The 18241-nt window shown below is 34.2% G+C and overlaps 2 protein-coding genes across 4 annotated transcripts in view; one reads left to right on the top strand and one right to left on the bottom strand.

Moving 5' to 3' along the window:
* Positions 1 to 11356, bottom strand: part of LOC128892846 (uncharacterized) — a 51364-nt gene extending 40008 nt beyond the window's left edge. Inside the window, exon 1 of one of the 2 annotated variants that reach the window (XR_008461188.1) lies at positions 3734 to 3852. Coding sequence is in view for 1 of the 2 variants with exons in the window: in XM_054153424.1 (XP_054009399.1) it covers positions 11034 to 11353 (320 nt within the window). In the remaining variant the exon portion in view is untranslated. Of the gene's footprint in view, positions 1 to 3733; positions 3853 to 11033 lie in introns of those variants that run through there. The other variant, XM_054153424.1, reaches the window with a different exon arrangement.
* Positions 1 to 18241, top strand: part of LOC128892838 (metabotropic glutamate receptor 2-like) — a 234559-nt gene that overhangs the window by 118060 nt on the left and 98258 nt on the right. The gene's annotated exons all lie outside the window — the stretch shown is intronic.

Below are 18241 nucleotides of genomic sequence, written 5' to 3' on the forward strand. Positions count from 1 at the left end.
AAACTCTCGGAGTTATGAAGTTTTAAAATAGTGTCCCGTTTTTTTTTACGGCTAGTGTATAATATAAATAATCCATGTTATAATGTTCAGAAAACAAGACACACTTTTATTTAAGTAATTACTAGACTGCGGATCTTTATGCATTTGTAGGAAATTTAAATGTGCAAGAAACTACAAAATGGAAACAATTTGCAAGAATATAAAAAAGATTGAAAGTGAAGTTCATGTTATAATATTTACAGAATAAAATAAATTCCTATTTAGGTTCAATTTTTAGGCACGTTTGCGAAGATTTTATTTTGCATGAAGATCCGCAGTCTAGTAATTACTTTTATTTTTGTGCAAATAAACATATCAATTAGCATAAACATTCCCAGTCTAATAATCACCGTACATAAACCCAATATATTATATTAGTTAATCGATTTCTTTGCCATTGAAAACTATGAACGTTTAACATATATGTGAAATATAGACAGGGTGTCCCAAAAATGTCGGAGGTTCCTGAAAGGGGTGGTTCGAGGGGTGACTTGAAACAACTTTTTACTTAACGAAAATGTTGTCAGTGGCTTCGTTAACAAGATATTAAAGAAGATATTTATAGCACACAGTTTTGCTAAGCAAAAAGTTGTTTCAAATCACCCCCCGAACCACCCCTTTCGAAGCCCTCCAACATTTTTGGGACACCCTGTGGACGTATCAAAAAGCAGAAATATTTCCTATTAATGTTTTCTTTCTTTTAATGCAAACTGAATATTTTGGAATTTTAGGTAGATTGAGTCAACTGATCAGTTTATTTTAATTGATTAGAATCTAACACAGTTTAACTGGGTGCCTTTTAATCTTCCTGAAACTAGTCACCGAATAGAGATATCACGAAACAAACGCGTCCGAAAATGTTTCGACAAGATACGTAATATCCGCGACGCGAATATTCCCTCTCGATGATTTTATCCGTATTTTCGTAATCCAGTCGTGTCGAAAAATATTTTCCATCTCGCTGATATTCAAACGCAATGAGAAGTATTCCGCGATTATCATCCCCATTTCGCGAAATCCAATCGATGTTTTTCAACGTTTTTTTTTATCATCGCCCGAAAAAAAAGCATACGTAGTATGCATCCAGATGTCAATGTATGTACAGTGTATGTACAGCCAGTATAATAAGTATTCGTACAGAAACCAATTCAAGATAAAACTTCATGTATTTATTTTATTAATAAATTTTAGGACAAATAATTAACCAACATTTCTACTTATTACACTGACTGTATATACGTACTGTATGTCAATTTGCAATGTTGAGTTGATCGTGGAATTTATTGCTTGATAGTTTGAGTAAAAAGAGAAACAATAGCTCATTAGAGTAGTTGAAAAATCTAAATAAATTATTCAGAATGAGAAATTACCTATCAGTTATTCTAAAATTATGGTACATATACTTATTGTATGAATTATAAACAATTTTCCTACATTTTATTATCTGAATTCATCCCATAATCAATAAAAAAAAAAATATAGTTATTCGTTAGACTACGTGGAGAATCTAACTAAACTATTCAGAATGGAAAATTACCTATCATTTATTCTAAAGTTATTGTATACTTGTTGTATGAGTTATAAACAATTTTCCTAGATTTTATCATCTGAATTCATCCCATATATAATACAAAAAAAAAATATAGTAATTCATTAGAATACGTGGAGAATCTAAATAAATTATTTAGAGTGATCAAACTATCCATCATCTATTCTACGATTATCGTATATTTATTGTATAAATAATGAATCTTTTACCTACAACAATTTTCCTACAACCTACAAAAAATATTGCCTATCATTTCAAAGAATTCATTCAGGTTTCTCCACCTAACAATTTCTTCAAAAGCTATTTCTCTTTCGCCCAAACTTTCAAGAAATAAATAATATCACATTCGAGTAACGTGGAACTCTAATTGCAACTTCGCTGGTTCCAGCATCCCTAATTGGCCAGAACCGACCATTAATTCATGGCGAAATGAACACATTACCTAAGTACCAATCTCCAAAGAGGAAAGCTTTACGTTTGATGAGCTTTCGCCGTGTCGTTGACGAATGAACGATATTAGTCCTGCGATTCTCTTTCACGCACACCCTCGGGGAGCATAGGAATCCTTTTAAGTTATTCCCGACGGCGCGGAAGCTATGGCTGGAAACGAAGATTTAAAGGAAGCGAACGTGCCACGAGACAGATTGTGTTAACCACAAGTTTCGCGAATGTTGTGTGTTTAATACGGAAAGGCAACGTCGTGCCCGGAATGTAGACGGAGGATTTCTTTGCGACAACGCGTACTTGGAACTGGCTCGAGAAAATGCGAAACGGTCCTTCGGTATCGTGCCGCGACTCGGAGTATTGACAGAAGTGTACGACAGAGGAAAGTTTGCAGGTAAGAGTTCCGTCTTTATCGGAAAGGGGTCTCGGAATATTATTAAAGTGGATTCTGAAAGGTAGTTAATATTTTTCTTTTTATCGGGTTGACGTTTGTGACATGGATTAACCTCTTGACATACAATGACGAGTCAGTCTTATCAATGAAAATTCAATATTTTTTTTTTTTTTTTAAAGTAGTCTTTTCTAGCACTTTCTAGTTTAATTTAACGAAATTAAATACATAGTATTTTTCAATCGTATCAAGTTTTATTTAATTTGTACGTCAAGGGGTTAATAATAAATAGACTGCGGATCTTTATGCAAAATAAAAACTTTGTAAACGTACCTACAAAAACTAAACCTCAGTATGAATTTATTTTACTCTGCAAGTATTTTAATATGAATTTTACTTTCAATATTTTTTATATTATTGGCTACTGTATCCATTCTATATTTTCTTGCACGTTCAGATGTTCTATAAATGCATAAAAATCCGCAGTCTAATAATAAATGATTCAATTTTGGATTTCGTAAAGACGACTAACGGGATGAAGATTGAATTGCAAGTGAGGGTTTATTGGTTTGCGAGAAAATGGAAATTGGGTACTGGAAACGGAACATTTTTATGAGAAGAGAGTAATAATTTCTGGGTTTTGTAATGAGGAAGATGAATGAAGATGGATTTATGTGCGATAACAGGCTGTGTTTAATGATGTTGACTGAATATTTTATAAAATAAAATTCACTGGTTGATATACTCGGGTTTTCCTTTTTTGAAGAAGGTTATAAAGCGTACTGTAATTTGTGAGAAATTAATTATTCGTAATTCGCAAAGAGACACTGGAATAATAATTTTAAAAATTCTAAATTGATCGCAAGTGTATGGAATCTTCTAATTAATTGAACTTTACTCGAACGTGATTGGGTAATTGTTTCAAAAAATAATAAGAGACACTCGAATTATTATTTTGAAAATTCTAATTGACCACAAGTGTATGCAATTTTCTAATTAATTTGTGAATAGAACGTTACTCGAACGTGATTGAGTAATTGTTTCAAAAAATAATATCAATATTCTTGAGTTAAATTAACCTATTTACCCTCAATCATTTCTCTGAACCTTTAACTATAATTTTTAATTAATAGTGCTAATGAATATATTCTAGTTATTATATTCTAATAATCAATTATAATAAATATAACAAACAGATACAAAAAGTGACCAAAAATAGAGAGAATTTCAAAAACAATTTCGAAACAAATATTGATATTTCTTTCAATACTCAAAATTAATACATCCTTCGATTTTTAATATCTAAATACCTGAAATTCACCAAAAAGAATCCGTATTCCTGCACATAGATTCCATCCTGGAGATTGGTATTCTCTTTAGGCCCGAAAATCCAGGATTCGCACTAAACCGCACAGAACCGTCGCGGGTTACTAAATATTGCTCGCCACATTAATTTAGAATACTCGATTTTGGTAGCGGAATCTCAAACTGCAACTCCGTCGCGAAATGTGTCGCCCGAATAATTTAGAAGTGTTCGCGTCGAATGTTACCGATAAACTGTCTCTCCTGACCTCGTGGAACGCCTAATTCCCCCTACCTTTCACAAGAGGTTCGATGTTTACGGGCGAAATTTTAATTTTCCAATCGGCGCGTCTCTTCCAGAAAACCGGCTTTCGGTAGCATGAGCGCGAGCATTTCGAAAAAAAGGGTGAAACCAGGCCAATTAGAGGAATTCGAGGGGCGGCCAATGTTTATTTCGCATAGAAACACGTGATTAATTTGTCCGTTGGAAATTCCGTTGGATTTTACGACGCAATATCTATTGTGATTGAAACTAGGAGAAAATATACTGTGTGTCGGAATAATTTGATTCTTCGCTTGATTCGTAGCTGAACTGATAAAATTTGTTCGCAACTTTTTTATATGACGTGCGCCATATTTTTTGAGAATAAAGAGTTGGGAACGTTCAGATGGGGGGTGTGATTGAATTTATTTTTCCTTTCGAGTGCAGGTGTAGGTGAGTCTAGGTGTAATTACTTCAGAGTTAGTATTATATTAGTAATACAAGATCAAGAATTATGATCATTTGAAAATTTTACATATTTAACGATATGGATCATTTTGTTAAATTCATAAAAAATATTTGGAGAATAATGAGTTGACAGTAAAATTCCTGATGTAATCAGAATTAATAAATATGATCCTAATAATTATCCATAATTTCAAACTAATATTTACTGTTGATGGTGAATTAACTAATTTTTATAGTTTTTAAAATTGGGTCTTGGTTAATGAATTTACAGTCAGTCTAATAAGTATTCGTACAGAAATCCATTCAAAATAAAATATCATGTATTTCTTCTTTTAATAAATTTTAGGGGAAGAAATAATTAACCAACATTTTTACATATTTTTAAAATAGAATTTGCATAAATTAAAGTTTTAAATTAACTTTTAATGTTAACCTCCCATTTTTTTTTCTTATTAATTTTATTTTAAATTGGTTGCTGTGCGAATACTTATTACACTGACTGTATTTATATTTAACACGATTAGTTTTTTATTTATCGTAATGGTTTAAATTTTAATGATAATTATGGACAATTATAGAGTTATTATTTGAATTTTGAGTTATTACTGATATTTTCATACTCTAAGTGTCTTCATTAATGATTCATCAAAACTCAAAACATGATATTCAACAAAATATATTAAGTGGATTTTAATCTGTTCAATGTATAAACGAATTCTGTAAAAACAGTATAAACAAAATCAGATTTTTCATGGATACATAAAGGAGGATTGTTGCAACCAGCAAAAAAGGAATTTTAAATTATTTCTACAAAACATATACTAGCCTAAAATTTATGAAAAGCTTCATTATCGGCAGCCAATGGTAAATACGCATTGCTGGAACGTATTTCGTCTGTTAATCAACATTTACCCATCGACATATGGACACACATAGGCGTCCATCGCATTCGTGTTCGTGAGTATCTATCAATAAGCAGGATTCGTATGGATATTCATCGCAAAACATGCCAATAACGCGTGACAACGACTAATGAGCAATCAAGCGAAGTTTTGCCCGTTGTTTGAGCGTTACAAACGCCAACGATACAGTATCTCGTCGGAGATGGGAAGAATTTTATTTGATTAGTTGACGGTGAAGAGTAACTCTACACAACGATTTATTTGCAACGTTTATTCGAATGAATTCTCGGATGAGATGTTATTCGTCCAACGTGTAACGTAATTTTATTCTGTGATAATCCAGATTGCAATTTTCATCGATGAAACAACGAATTAAACGTTGTTTATTTTCCATTTGTTTCTCGAAATGTTTTACCTGACAAAAGGGAACGTTTGAAATGCTTGCAATCGAAGTTCGAAAAGATCACGTATGAAAAAGTAATAAAAAGTATTGTAAAACCAATGTAAACGAGTTTTATTTACTATTGTATAGATATATTGTTCTATATGTAGTTGTGCTATGCTATTTGTTCACAGAAAATGTTTGCTCTTGTATTATTCAACTTTTGCAAATGGTAATCTTGCTTTTCGTTATCATTAGTTATTAATAGACTGCGGATCTTTATGCAAAATAAAATCTTGAATATTTTTTTATATTCAAGGATACTGTGTGCATTTTGTAGTCTCCTGCACATTCAAATTTCCTATAAATGCATAAAAATCCGCAGTCTAGTTATTAATAATTAAAAAAGAGCGAAACTTCAGCTGAAAAGTTCGGTGAAGTTTGCTTTATAAAAACGATTAACTAATTAATGCTTCAAACTATGCTTTATTTAAATTTAAAATATTTGAGAAGATTTGTATTATTTTAGTTCCTTTTTCATTTATTATAATTTTGTTTCTTGATTTTGACTCTATACGATTGAAAGATCATCTATCCGAGGTTTGACTCGATTATTAAAATCAGTTTATTAACCAATGCCCTCCATTGTTTAAGACTGCCTTAGAACGGGGTTGCAAACAATGAAAACTGGACGCTTTCCACGAAATCGTGTGCAATCGAAGCAAAGGCAAAACCGAATAGGGACGCCTTTGTAGTTGCCACAAAATACGTGAAAAATTCACGGCTTTTATATTATGGACGGTACTTTGCACTGTTCAGAGCTAACGAGAGACGAGTTCCCTCTCAAAGGAACCCTCCCGGCGTTTCTACAGAAAAATATTCAGTTTGAAGCGACATGAAATCCTAGTAACCAAAAAAAATTGAACGGAAAGCTTCGTCCGGAGGATAATTTCATAGTGAATCAAAGTGAGCACTCTACTTTCGCTGTATGTTGAATGATGGTTGGATTTGGTGTATTTCAAATATCACTGGTGTCTTCTTCGATTCGCAATTTTTATATATTGTGTAAAATAAAAATTATGCAATAATCAAATTGAACATTTCACGTGAATTCTCATAAAATTAAAATCACTAATACTGGTTTCTTCTTCGATTAGTAATAAGTATTAACGTAAATTGGCTTTTCCTACCAAGAAGTATAAGTGAAGATTTAAATTTTCGAAAATAACCCCGATTTGATCTTATTTCGTATTAATTGAAAATTTACACTAAAGTAATTAAATTACTTACAATTAAATACTGTACGATCCATACGCGGGAGATAACTCGTTTATCAAATAAATAAATAGATAAAAACAACGACGCGAAATGCACAGCGTTAGAATGTCTCATAGATTATAACGATGCCTCGTTAGAAGTTTACGTTTTAAAACTGCTACCAAACTGACTTCGAGGGAAATGTTTGTTCGGAGAAAAACGAACACGGTGATCCGGTTAAACTGAAACTTCTATCATCGCGCGCTGCATGAAAACAGTGATAAAAGTTGCTTTTAAAACGATCATGGGGGTAGCATCTAAGCGTGTCAGAGATAGTTAAATTTAGTTAGTTGAGCATAGTTAAACGTACACATGCTTCCGCGAGAGGAAGTTTAATTGTTCGTTGAACGAATCTATTCTAATTTACCTCAAGTATAAAGAAATGTGTTTCTGGTATATATTAACCATTTCTTGAAATCAGGTGAAAGTAGGTTAATTTTTAAATCGAGTTTAATTAAATAGATTCACTTATTCCCCCCGAGCAGGAAAAAAAACTTGATTTTAATTTTATGAAAGTTCGCATGAAATGTTCAATTTGATTATTACTCAATTTTTATTGTGCATGATATATAAATATTAGGAATCGAAGAAGACACCAGTGCTAGTGACTTTAATTTTATGAGAATTTATATAGAATGTTCAGTTTGATTATTGCATCATAGTCAGAGAAGAAAATATTCAAAGAAAATATTGCAAAGAAAATATTCTATAGCAAAATGTATATGCCACTGCGTGGAAGAAAGTAAAAATATTCAATAAAACATCGATAAAAGAAGTGCCTAGAAAATGACACGATTTTAAAATAAAAATAATCAAATAATCGATCAACAATAATACACTACCAAAACAAAATGTCACCGAGCAAAGCCACGTTTACAGTAGCGTCCAAACTGCATTGATCGAATCAATTAAGAACAATGCAGTTCGAATCCCGAATAATGCGTGGGCGTATTGTCGTTCCAAATGCTCAGTTGATTAAATGATTTTGTCTCCGGCAGCGAAATGGCAGAATTATTTCGTTCCGTCAACACGAATTTCTCCGTGGCAAACGTCGCCCCACAATTGCGGCCCCGATGTATGAATCAGTCCAATAAACGCGATGATAATCGATGGAAACTCGACAAACCGTAATAAAATAAATGAAAATCGCCCAGGAGCCATACGCTCGCGCAATAAACGCGATCGCGTGCGTTTAACAACTTTTTTCGGGAGCGACAAAAGCATTATACAGTTATTCGTCCCGATAAATTCACCTGCTCTGTCGTATTTCTTTCTTTTTTATGTTTCCTGGTCGACGGTATCTCGCGTGCAACGTGTTCTAATTTTCTGTTGCGTTAAACAAAAAAGAAAACACGGTGAATTATATGTAAAATCACGAGTTGTTGAGTGCGCGTGGAATATTCATCGAATTAAAAGATAGATGAACTGTTACTACAGGATATGTTTACTCGAGGAAGTTCGTGGGTTGCAAGATTCAAAAGTAAATAATTTGATTAATCTGGTAAGAAGAAAAGAGGAATATGTTAGGAACGTGAAAACAAGAAACAATTATAGGAAAATAGGAAAAGTTGTGAACATTGGAAATTTAAAAATTGACTTGTTAGTTCGTTAAAAATAGAAATGGAATATGGGAATATTGAGAAATAAATTAAGAAAAATAAAACGATGGAGGAATTTATGGTTACTTTACTACGATAAAGAATTAAATAATGATTTCATTATGTAGGATGGTTTCATGCAATAAAATTTAAAAGCATTAGTCTGTAACGAACAATGCACTGAAATTCATTAGAAAATTCGTTCGGACGATTCCAGTACATTACACTTCCGGAAAATCTAATTTGATATAAACACGGCCAGGCGATATCGATCTGCCTGTTGCGAGGCGTTAATTATCGCGTTCCCAATTAGAGATTACCGTTTACCTTGGAACACGTAATTAGAAACTTCTGGTTGACATTAATTATTAGTGTTGGTTCAAAGTGGCAATGTTATGGCACGCCGGGATATCTAGAAAGATCATTGACCCTTTCGCTTTCCATTTGAACCACCCCGACAAATTGGAGTGGCCTGAGCTTATGCTAGGCGAGAAAGTAACGAGGCAAATACGCGAGTTGAAATTTATTTTGTGAGAAAATCGTTTCGCTGAACTACGAAAGTACTTGCGAGCACTTTCAGAACGGCCGAAACTATGTAGATTTCTGCCATGGAAAATTTAACAAAGTCCTCCCCTATTTCGATTCGTGCGAATAAAGCTTCGAAAAATTAGATGTTGTAGAATATTTCTAAAATAACGAAATCACTTCTCTGTAACGGTAAGAAATCTGCAGAATTGTCTACAGTGGACCCGAGAACGAGAGAATCACTAATTAAACAGTGGATTCCTTGAAAGGGATCTGGTCTGACAACGACTCAGATAATTATTCGCGCAACACAATGCACTCGGTAATTGTTTTAGACAATAGTGTCGCTTAGACCAAAGGATTCCTCCATGGTAGCCAAAATCCCTTAAAGGGATAATTGGAACCCGCCAACCTCTAGTTGGAGCCTTGATCCAGGTACACTCAGTCCGCCGCCACAAAGCTGAATTTATTGTGCAAGATCGGCACGAGGCGTGTTTATGCCATAAATTCTCGCCTGACGTCACAGCTCTAAACTTTGCAACGGAATGTAGGCCCGGTATTACGACAAAAAGCTTTTTCAAATTCTACGCATTATGCAGTGACGAAATTTCGCATGAAAGTGTGGAGTGAACTTACTTTTGTTGGCGTTAAATTTATTTTTGTTCCGTTTACTCTAAAACAGACTTAAGAAGACGAAAAGTTCTTTGTAGTAAATTGTTATTTATTGCTATTTATTTGCTGTGTTCTGTACTTTTTGTGCTCTAGGAATATTTCTTAATATTTTCAATTCTATAAATAGGGTTCAAGGATATGGTTTATCTAAAACTATACAATCTTGTGAGTTATTAAATATTAAAATAATGTTAGAGATTATCTAAAAGTGAATAGCCACATTTGTTAAAAAATGTGTACTCAATTAGCAACATATCTCCCAATTTAAAGAAAACATGCATGTTCAACTGCTTCAGGTTATGGCACATCATGTTTGATCAATTTTAGTTAATTCCAAGTTAAATTTTTATTTATTGCTATTTATTTGCTGTGCCCTATACTTTTTGTGTTCAAGTAATATTGCTTAGTATTTTCAATTCTATAAATAGGGTTCAAGAAGATGGTTCATCTAAAACTATACAATCTTGTGAGTTATTAAATATTAAAATAATGTTAGAGATTATCTAAAAGTGAATAGCCACATGCGTTAAAAAATGTGTACTCAATTTAAAGAAGACGTGCATGTTCAACTGCTTAAGGTTATCACAGATCGTGTTTGAACAATTTCTAATGGTTCTACTGAATTCCAACTCAGTTATAAAATTACTAATTACCATATTAAACCATTTAGTCACTTTCGTCAAATTGCCTTATTTTAGAAGAGGGCCATGGGGTTGGTGACGTTAAACAGTATTTGAATAATTAACAACCAATAACCACTCTGAAGACCTGAAATGCACATCAAACATTATATCTTATTTACAAAAGACAAATATATCCCAAGCAATATAAACAAGAATTAACAAAACACAACAACCTTCTAAAATAAAATTTGATGCTAGATAGAATTTATAATTATTGTTAGATTTAAGAATTAGTTATTTTAACCATAAGTCATTCCATATTTATTTTACATGTAAATCACTGATGGCCTACAGTAAATACATAAACATATATTACACATTATAAATGAAAAAGAACTCTAAACAATGAAACACGAGGTTTGTTCTTTTCCAGCCTCCCAAGTCACATTTTCCCCGGAAATATTTTAGACGATACTTTTGTCTTGGAATTCATTTTAAAGTATGGTAAGAAGGGTGATTCAAACAGTCAGAAAATATAGCCACGCGAATACTGAAATACCTGTCTCTGTCTGTGTTTACCAGATAGCCAGCGGGAATTCGAAGTTCCGTAGGGAATCCATTGTATATGCAGGGAGGTCCTTTTGGGTTAACTTGCGACCGGATCTCGTTTACGCGGACGCGCCGCAATACACTCTGATTCCGCAATATCCGGCTTGCAAGAAGGAACACGGGGTTTGGTGGAAGGTGTTCTGGGAATAGGGACGCCCGTCGTCTACAGACGCGGCAGCGCAAACTGCAAAAAGAAAAGCTGTTGCAGATCCCTGGAGCGAAGTTCGAACGACGATCTATCACTGCCTTGGGCATTCCGACGAGCGGCATATGCGTACCTGCGCCAACGGCGATCCTCTGCGTCGGAGGTCGTCGAACTCGTTCTTATAACACTCGAATAATATCAATTGACCCGCACAAATCGGTTAACTTGACCAGTCGCATAAAAATTGTAAAGCTGTAAAACATACAGATGTGTATAGTATGTTAGTGCAAATGTGTGTTCCTTTTTAGGATCAATGCTTGGTGTAACTAGAAATTGAAAAGTTCTTCGCCATTTTGTAATTGACTGGAATGCAAATGGCGCGTTGTAAAGCTTTCACTTGGAATCTTTGAGTGCTTATATCTCGGTAACGAAACATCTGATTGAAAATTGGTGAAGGACTTTTTAATTCCATAAAAGGGAGTGATTCTGAAAAATGGTCTTGCGTTTTCAAAAACACTCTGGATGGATCTTTCGGGAAATTGGGGAAGAAAGTTTCTTCGCACTGATTTGGAATTTCAAGTATTTCTCGTTCCGAAATGCCTTTCCACTACTTAGAAAATAAACTGAACATGTAATATTCGACTTCGATTATCGAAAAACAGTTGTTTTTCGTTCTCGAAATCATTACCTTTCTGACACGTCGCTGGTGAAACGCCACGATGCACAGCGTGCGTTCTTAGAGCATTACCGATCCTGCGGATCCCCAGTCCACTAAGACCGCATCCTCGACGGAAGGATATTTCTCAGACGCAACAACTTCCGCTTCGGTCGTCGCGAAAATCTCTAGAAAATCTCTGCGTCGCTCCTGACCTCGTTCGTCCTGATGAACATTCAGTCCCAGCTGTGTCCACATTATAGCACGCCCAGCGCACACAACGAACCACTACGGCAATTGAGATTCCCTTGTCTTCCGAGATTATTGATTCGTCAGCCGATTTTTCGATAACTTATCCAAGGACGAGGACTCTCGATTAGTTGCTGAAACCAATTCAAAGGAAAAATGTTAGACGGAAGCAAATTTCAATCTTTGATAACTTCTGAACACGTTAAATTTGAACTTCAGGCTACGTTTACTATAATTGGTACACGCAATCGTATTTATTTAACGCAAGCATAATAATTTAATAACATACATTTTATGACAAATTTAATTCTGTAAAATATATTTCCACCAAAGAGTGAGGCATTATCAAAAAAGCAGTATAGGACAAAACAAAACAAGTTAATTACTTATGGAATTGACAATGAAATTAAATATTGTATGATAATATATCAATCTTTAGTCGTAACATGAATGGGCTATTTTTAATGGTTTCAGAAAATCATGAAATTTACTCCAACATTCTTTTCCATATTGTCGTTCCGGATAAAATCATTTAGTAGAGATACGTGTTAATATACATACATATCCATCCTGAAATTCTCTTACAAAGTTTATCATCTTTTTTTATTTGTATTTTTTATAACACCGACTTTAACAAGACACCGTCACGTAGTATACGTTTCACAAGATCAAAGTGATTTTACTCGTGCTCACTAGCTAGAGACACCTTGTGTTTATTAATTAAAAATAAATAAAAATTGAGTAAGTAAAAGGAACCAATTAGAGGTCCAAATGTGGGTCGAATGCCCTTATTAGAAGGGAGTGGAAAATATTCGACGATTGCCATAATACTTGAACCGCTTGGAAGCTGATTTGACTCCGACTAAAATTATGGATAGAACTTCTCGCTTCCTAAAGGAATTATCATTACCCCATTATCTTGGCTTGTGAACGTCGCAAAATGAAATGGAATCACAGTTGAAAATAATAAGGAGTTAACGTGGTTGAGTACACTATACAGTAAAAATTATACTGCAATATGGAAAAGAATTTTGGAATATATAAAGTGTAGACAAGATCTTCTTTAAATTCGTTATAATTACGATTTAATTCGTTGGCTCAGATAACAATTTTTAAACTGCAATGCAACTGATACAATAGTGTTTAACTGTGCTCCAAAAGCAAAAGAAAAACTGAACCTATACAGAGCTATCGATTCATATAAATAATAATGTATAATATACAATATAGAATAATATAGAATAAAATAAAAACATTTGTTTTCGAAGATTGCAGATTCCAGGAAACAAATTTCCCCGGAACTGTTAGTGAATTGTAAATTTCTGACATTATTTCCAGTTGTTAAACTTGAACTAGTACTCCAGTCATTGTTTACTACATGGGTGTTCATATCAAAAGCTGGTAATGTTTCTGCCTCGCGCCAGAAATTTATCAAATTGCCTGAAATTAATCTCTGGAGGCCCCCCAGGTAATGGAGGCCTCTGGGTTCTTAGTCTCTAAAGTCTCAAAAGCCTGTGCATTAACGCAACGCTGACTATACTGCAGCATCGCAACGTATTTTCCTCGTACGAGGAGCTGGCGCGATGGTAAGGCGGGGATACGCCGTCATGACTTACAATAATGAAATATGATGATTAGTAGCGTTAAGTAGACAACGAGTTCCGCTTAACTTTTCGATGCTAGAGCGAAAGGTCTACTTGGAAGTCTCGATTTATCGTGGGAGGGCGCGATAGTAACACGGAAATATAGTTAGAAAGGTAGCCATTATTTTTGTATACTATATAATGTATAGTATACACTGTATAATATGTGATTTGTACGTATAAATTGTATAATATATAGTAATATATATTTTCTATATTACATAGTGTAATTAGTTTCATGTTTTTGTGTATATAGTTGAAAATATAGTAGGAAAGGTGGTAATTATTTTTGTATGTCATATACTGTATAATATACAATGTGATTTGTATGGATTTATATAGTCAGTATTATACAATAAATTGTATAACATATAATAATATATATTTTGTGTATTATATAATGTAATTATTTTGATGTTTTTAAATATATAGTTGGAAATATGGTTGAAAAGGTGGCAATTATTTGTGTATATCATGTACTGTGTAATATATAATGTGATTTGTATGGATTTATATAGTCACTATTATACAATAAATTGTATATTGCTATGTAGTATGCAATAAATTGTATAATGCTATGTATTATACAATAAATTGTATATTGCTATGTATTATACAATAAATTGTATATTGCTATGTCTTATACAATAAATTGTATATTGCTATGTATTATACAATAAATTGTATATTGTTATGTATTATACAATAAATTGTATATTGCTATGTATTATATAATAAATTGTATAATACATAGCAATATGTATCTTGTATATTATACAGTATAATTATTGTTATGTTTCTAAACAATAATCATAAAATATTTACTTTCACCAACAACAGTAGAATTCTAATCAAGTATAAAAATCCACTTACAAATAATTGAATGAAAACAGTAATCCAAAATCAAACTCTAGATATCAAGAGACCTTCTTAAGATATATTTTACTAGTAGCCCTATTAATTCGAATCAAAACCACCCAGAAATTCTCTTCCAATCGCAACACTCCTCTCTCCTGTAAAAAGTAAGAAAGTGTGCCAAACAAGTTGAGACGTGCGCAGTCAGAGGGATACTTTACAAGGTTGCTTATCGCGAGTTCTCACGTGCAATGCAACTTATTATATCCGCGCCAGCGGCGTTTCCCCCTCGCCTAATCGAAGGACAAGAAGAGTTCGGAATGGCGTAGGAAAGCTGCTCGTTCAATTAAGTCTAACGAAGCGAGAGATGAAACTGAAACGTGTCGCTGCCGACAAATAATTCGAGAAACGATCCTTCCGATCCTTCCACGCCCGGTCGAAGTTCGAAGTTTTCAACTTTCCCTGGACGCTTCGGCGACGAGCCTCGTCGAACTCGCGCGAACACTCTGAAATCCGCTTTTGCTAGGAAATGATTAATACGATTTTTGTTCTGCTCGCGAACCATGGTCGGAGATACGATTCTCTTGATCGCCGCGAAACTTGGCTGAAAAGTGCGATTTATCGCCTTGCTACACGTTCCATCGTGACGTCTGAAGCGGTATGATGTAGGTGTCACTCATTTTTCTTTCGTTCGGTGCGTTTTTCTTGCTCAACCTGACAAATGAAGTTTTCAAGATACATCTTTCTTAATGTCGGTGGAACGTGACGAATAGAAGAGACCAGGGATCATTTTTCAGGTGCGGTTTGTTCCATTGTATTACATTTTGAAGCCAACGTTGTAAATAGAACTATAATCCAGTCTAGCTACGTGAACTTGGCACCCGACTTTTCAAAAATTAATTTTTTTTTTATAGAAAACGATGGTATTTTGTTTGTACCTGATTGTACCTCCAATAGTTTCGTTTGTACCTCGATCAAATAATAATTAAAAAAAATTCAAAAAATGGTCAGCACCCTACATCGAGATTTTTAAAATCTGTTTTTCCCGATTCTTTAGAATCGTTTGTACCCGCCGGAAACGTCTTTCTTTTCGTTTGTACCTCGATAGTTGAAAATTAACGAACTTCACTCTTACGCGGATCAACAATTGCTATAAAATTTAAACTACTGAGGTACAAACGAAATGAAAAGCGGTACAAACGGGTACAAACGATTTTAAAAAATCGGGAAAAACCGATTTCAAAAATCTCGATGTCGGGTGCTGACCATTTTTTGAATTTTTTTTAATTATTAATTGGTCGAGGTACAAACGAAACTATTGGAGGTACAATCAGGCACAAACAAAATACCATCGTTTTCTATAAAAAAAATTAATTTTTGAAAAGTCGGGTGCCAAGTTCACATAGCTATCCAATCTCATTATTTACGAGAAGTATAATTAAATTTTGAAGCCAACATTGAAGCCATTGTATTAAATATTAAAGCCAACATTGAAGCCATTGTATTAAATTTTGTAGCCAGCATTGTAAATAGAATTATAATCCAGTCTTATAATTTACGAGAAGTATAATTAAATTTTGAAGAAAATATTGAAGCCATTGTATTAAATATCGAAGCCAACATTGAAGTCATTGTATTTAATATTGAAGCCAACATTGAAGTCATTGTATTAAATTTTGAAGCCAACATTGTAAACAAAATTATAATCCAGTCTCATAATTTACGAGAATTATAATTCTTTACGATAATACAAAAATGTTGTTATTCAAATAACACCACTATCACAGTTTCTGTTTTAATTATTTAAGCTGGAGCGCGAGTAGTAAGTTTTTAAGTTAATTACACTTACGGAGACCCAAGAGCCTCGTGAAGAATAGTTGTGTTGCCCAGAGAGGAAGATTCAGAACAGAGGAGGTTAAGTTTGCTCCACTCTGCGTGTTGATACAGCTTCTTACTGTAATATTTCCACGTGGACCTTTCGTTTGCTTGCACGCTCGCGAAAGGAATGGCCCCGTTGAATTAACGAGACCCACTGACGGTGAGTTTATAGGTTGTCGCTTCTAAATCAATTTGTGCAAGCTGTGTTCGAAAAGGGCCGACCCTGTGTCGCCGGTTGTAACGTTTCCCTTCATTTGTCTTCCAACGACATACAACCGCCTCGGAAATCCTTGTTTCGTGTTGAGCACCGACACACGATTAGGTATTGTCAGTGTGACTGCGACAAAATTAACCCTTTGCACTCGAAGCCTTTTTTCTGATATCTACCAGCAACTCGAGATGTTTCTTAGCATTCTATTGCCATGAATTCTAAGATTATATTGACTTCGAAACTGAGATCTCTAATTTGAGATCTGATAATCAGGTCACCTTTGCCTCAACGACAATCATTTTATTGGCACTTCGAGTTCCAAAGAAATTAAACCTAAAGAAACATTAGGTATTGTACATCTACTGCGTGAAACCTAATGGTAACTGAGAATCCCGGGTGCAAAGGGTTAAAAATAAATTTGTTTTACGTTTTCGATATGTTACTTTCGTACATTCTTGCTTGCTATTCACTCATTGTTGTATCTTGTCTGTGATTATTTTAATCATTTATAGGAGAATACAGAAAAAAGTTGTTTCGAATTACTTGAAAGAAATCTTCGGTCTTTTTAACTGTCATAATTAACACACACTGTTAATTTTAATTCCTCACTCTTTGGACTTCCTAAATTTCCACTAAATTGACACAGATTTCCTTTTATATCTTCTATATCCTTCTAGAGAATTTAATCATATTCAAGATTGATATTATTTTTCTCCAAGTTCCTCGATCCTTCCCAATCCTTCCAACGATTGCAGGAAGATCAGAGCTTAAACACATACCGAGCATAAATAGCTTTCCTTCCGCGATCTCCTGTTTGTTCACGCTTGAGGTTTATTAATCACACGTGCTTGTCGCAGAATTTCACGTGCGCGCACCGGAGCGACGCCGTGCAATAATGATTTATGCTGTCCCGGAACGAGAACGTCTTTGAAAGCGTATACGTGTCACGTACCCATTGGCTGACGCTGTATTTGGAGTAACTCGAGATCGTCGAGAGCTGGATTAGCTGAGAACAGGCGATAGCGTGGGAGGTTTACTATTCGCGATTGTCAACTGGAAGTGCCGCATGATCTGATCGTCTAACGAGATGCGTCTCACGAGCAGATTATGTCGCGAGGGTTGTGCGATCTACTGCACGATCTTATTCGAATAACGAATAAAATCGAGCTCAATGACATTCGACGAAGAGTGAGAAAACTGAGACGAATTAAAACGTAATTGGCAATTGGATTCTGGGGTGATTATCAGAAGAACTGAAGACAAACCTTGATAAAAGTGTATAAGATTTATAGTCGGTATTTTAGAGTTGCATGCGAGGCTCGATGCATTCGACGGAGGTTTCCGATGATCCACGACAACTGCCGATCACCTTTTATGGCAAATTTAGTGTATCTTATATTTGTATCTGTGAACCAGATTTTAAATATATGTTCGACCTGTTCAAATATATTAAATATACTAAATACATATAATCGTTTGTTTTATTTTGAGAGTGAGATTACTACAGATTGATACATGAAAA

This window comes from Hylaeus anthracinus, unplaced genomic scaffold (genome assembly GCF_026225885.1).
Source record: "Hylaeus anthracinus isolate JK02 unplaced genomic scaffold, UHH_iyHylAnth1.0_haploid 2, whole genome shotgun sequence".
NCBI lineage: Eukaryota > Metazoa > Arthropoda > Insecta > Hymenoptera > Colletidae > Hylaeus > Hylaeus anthracinus.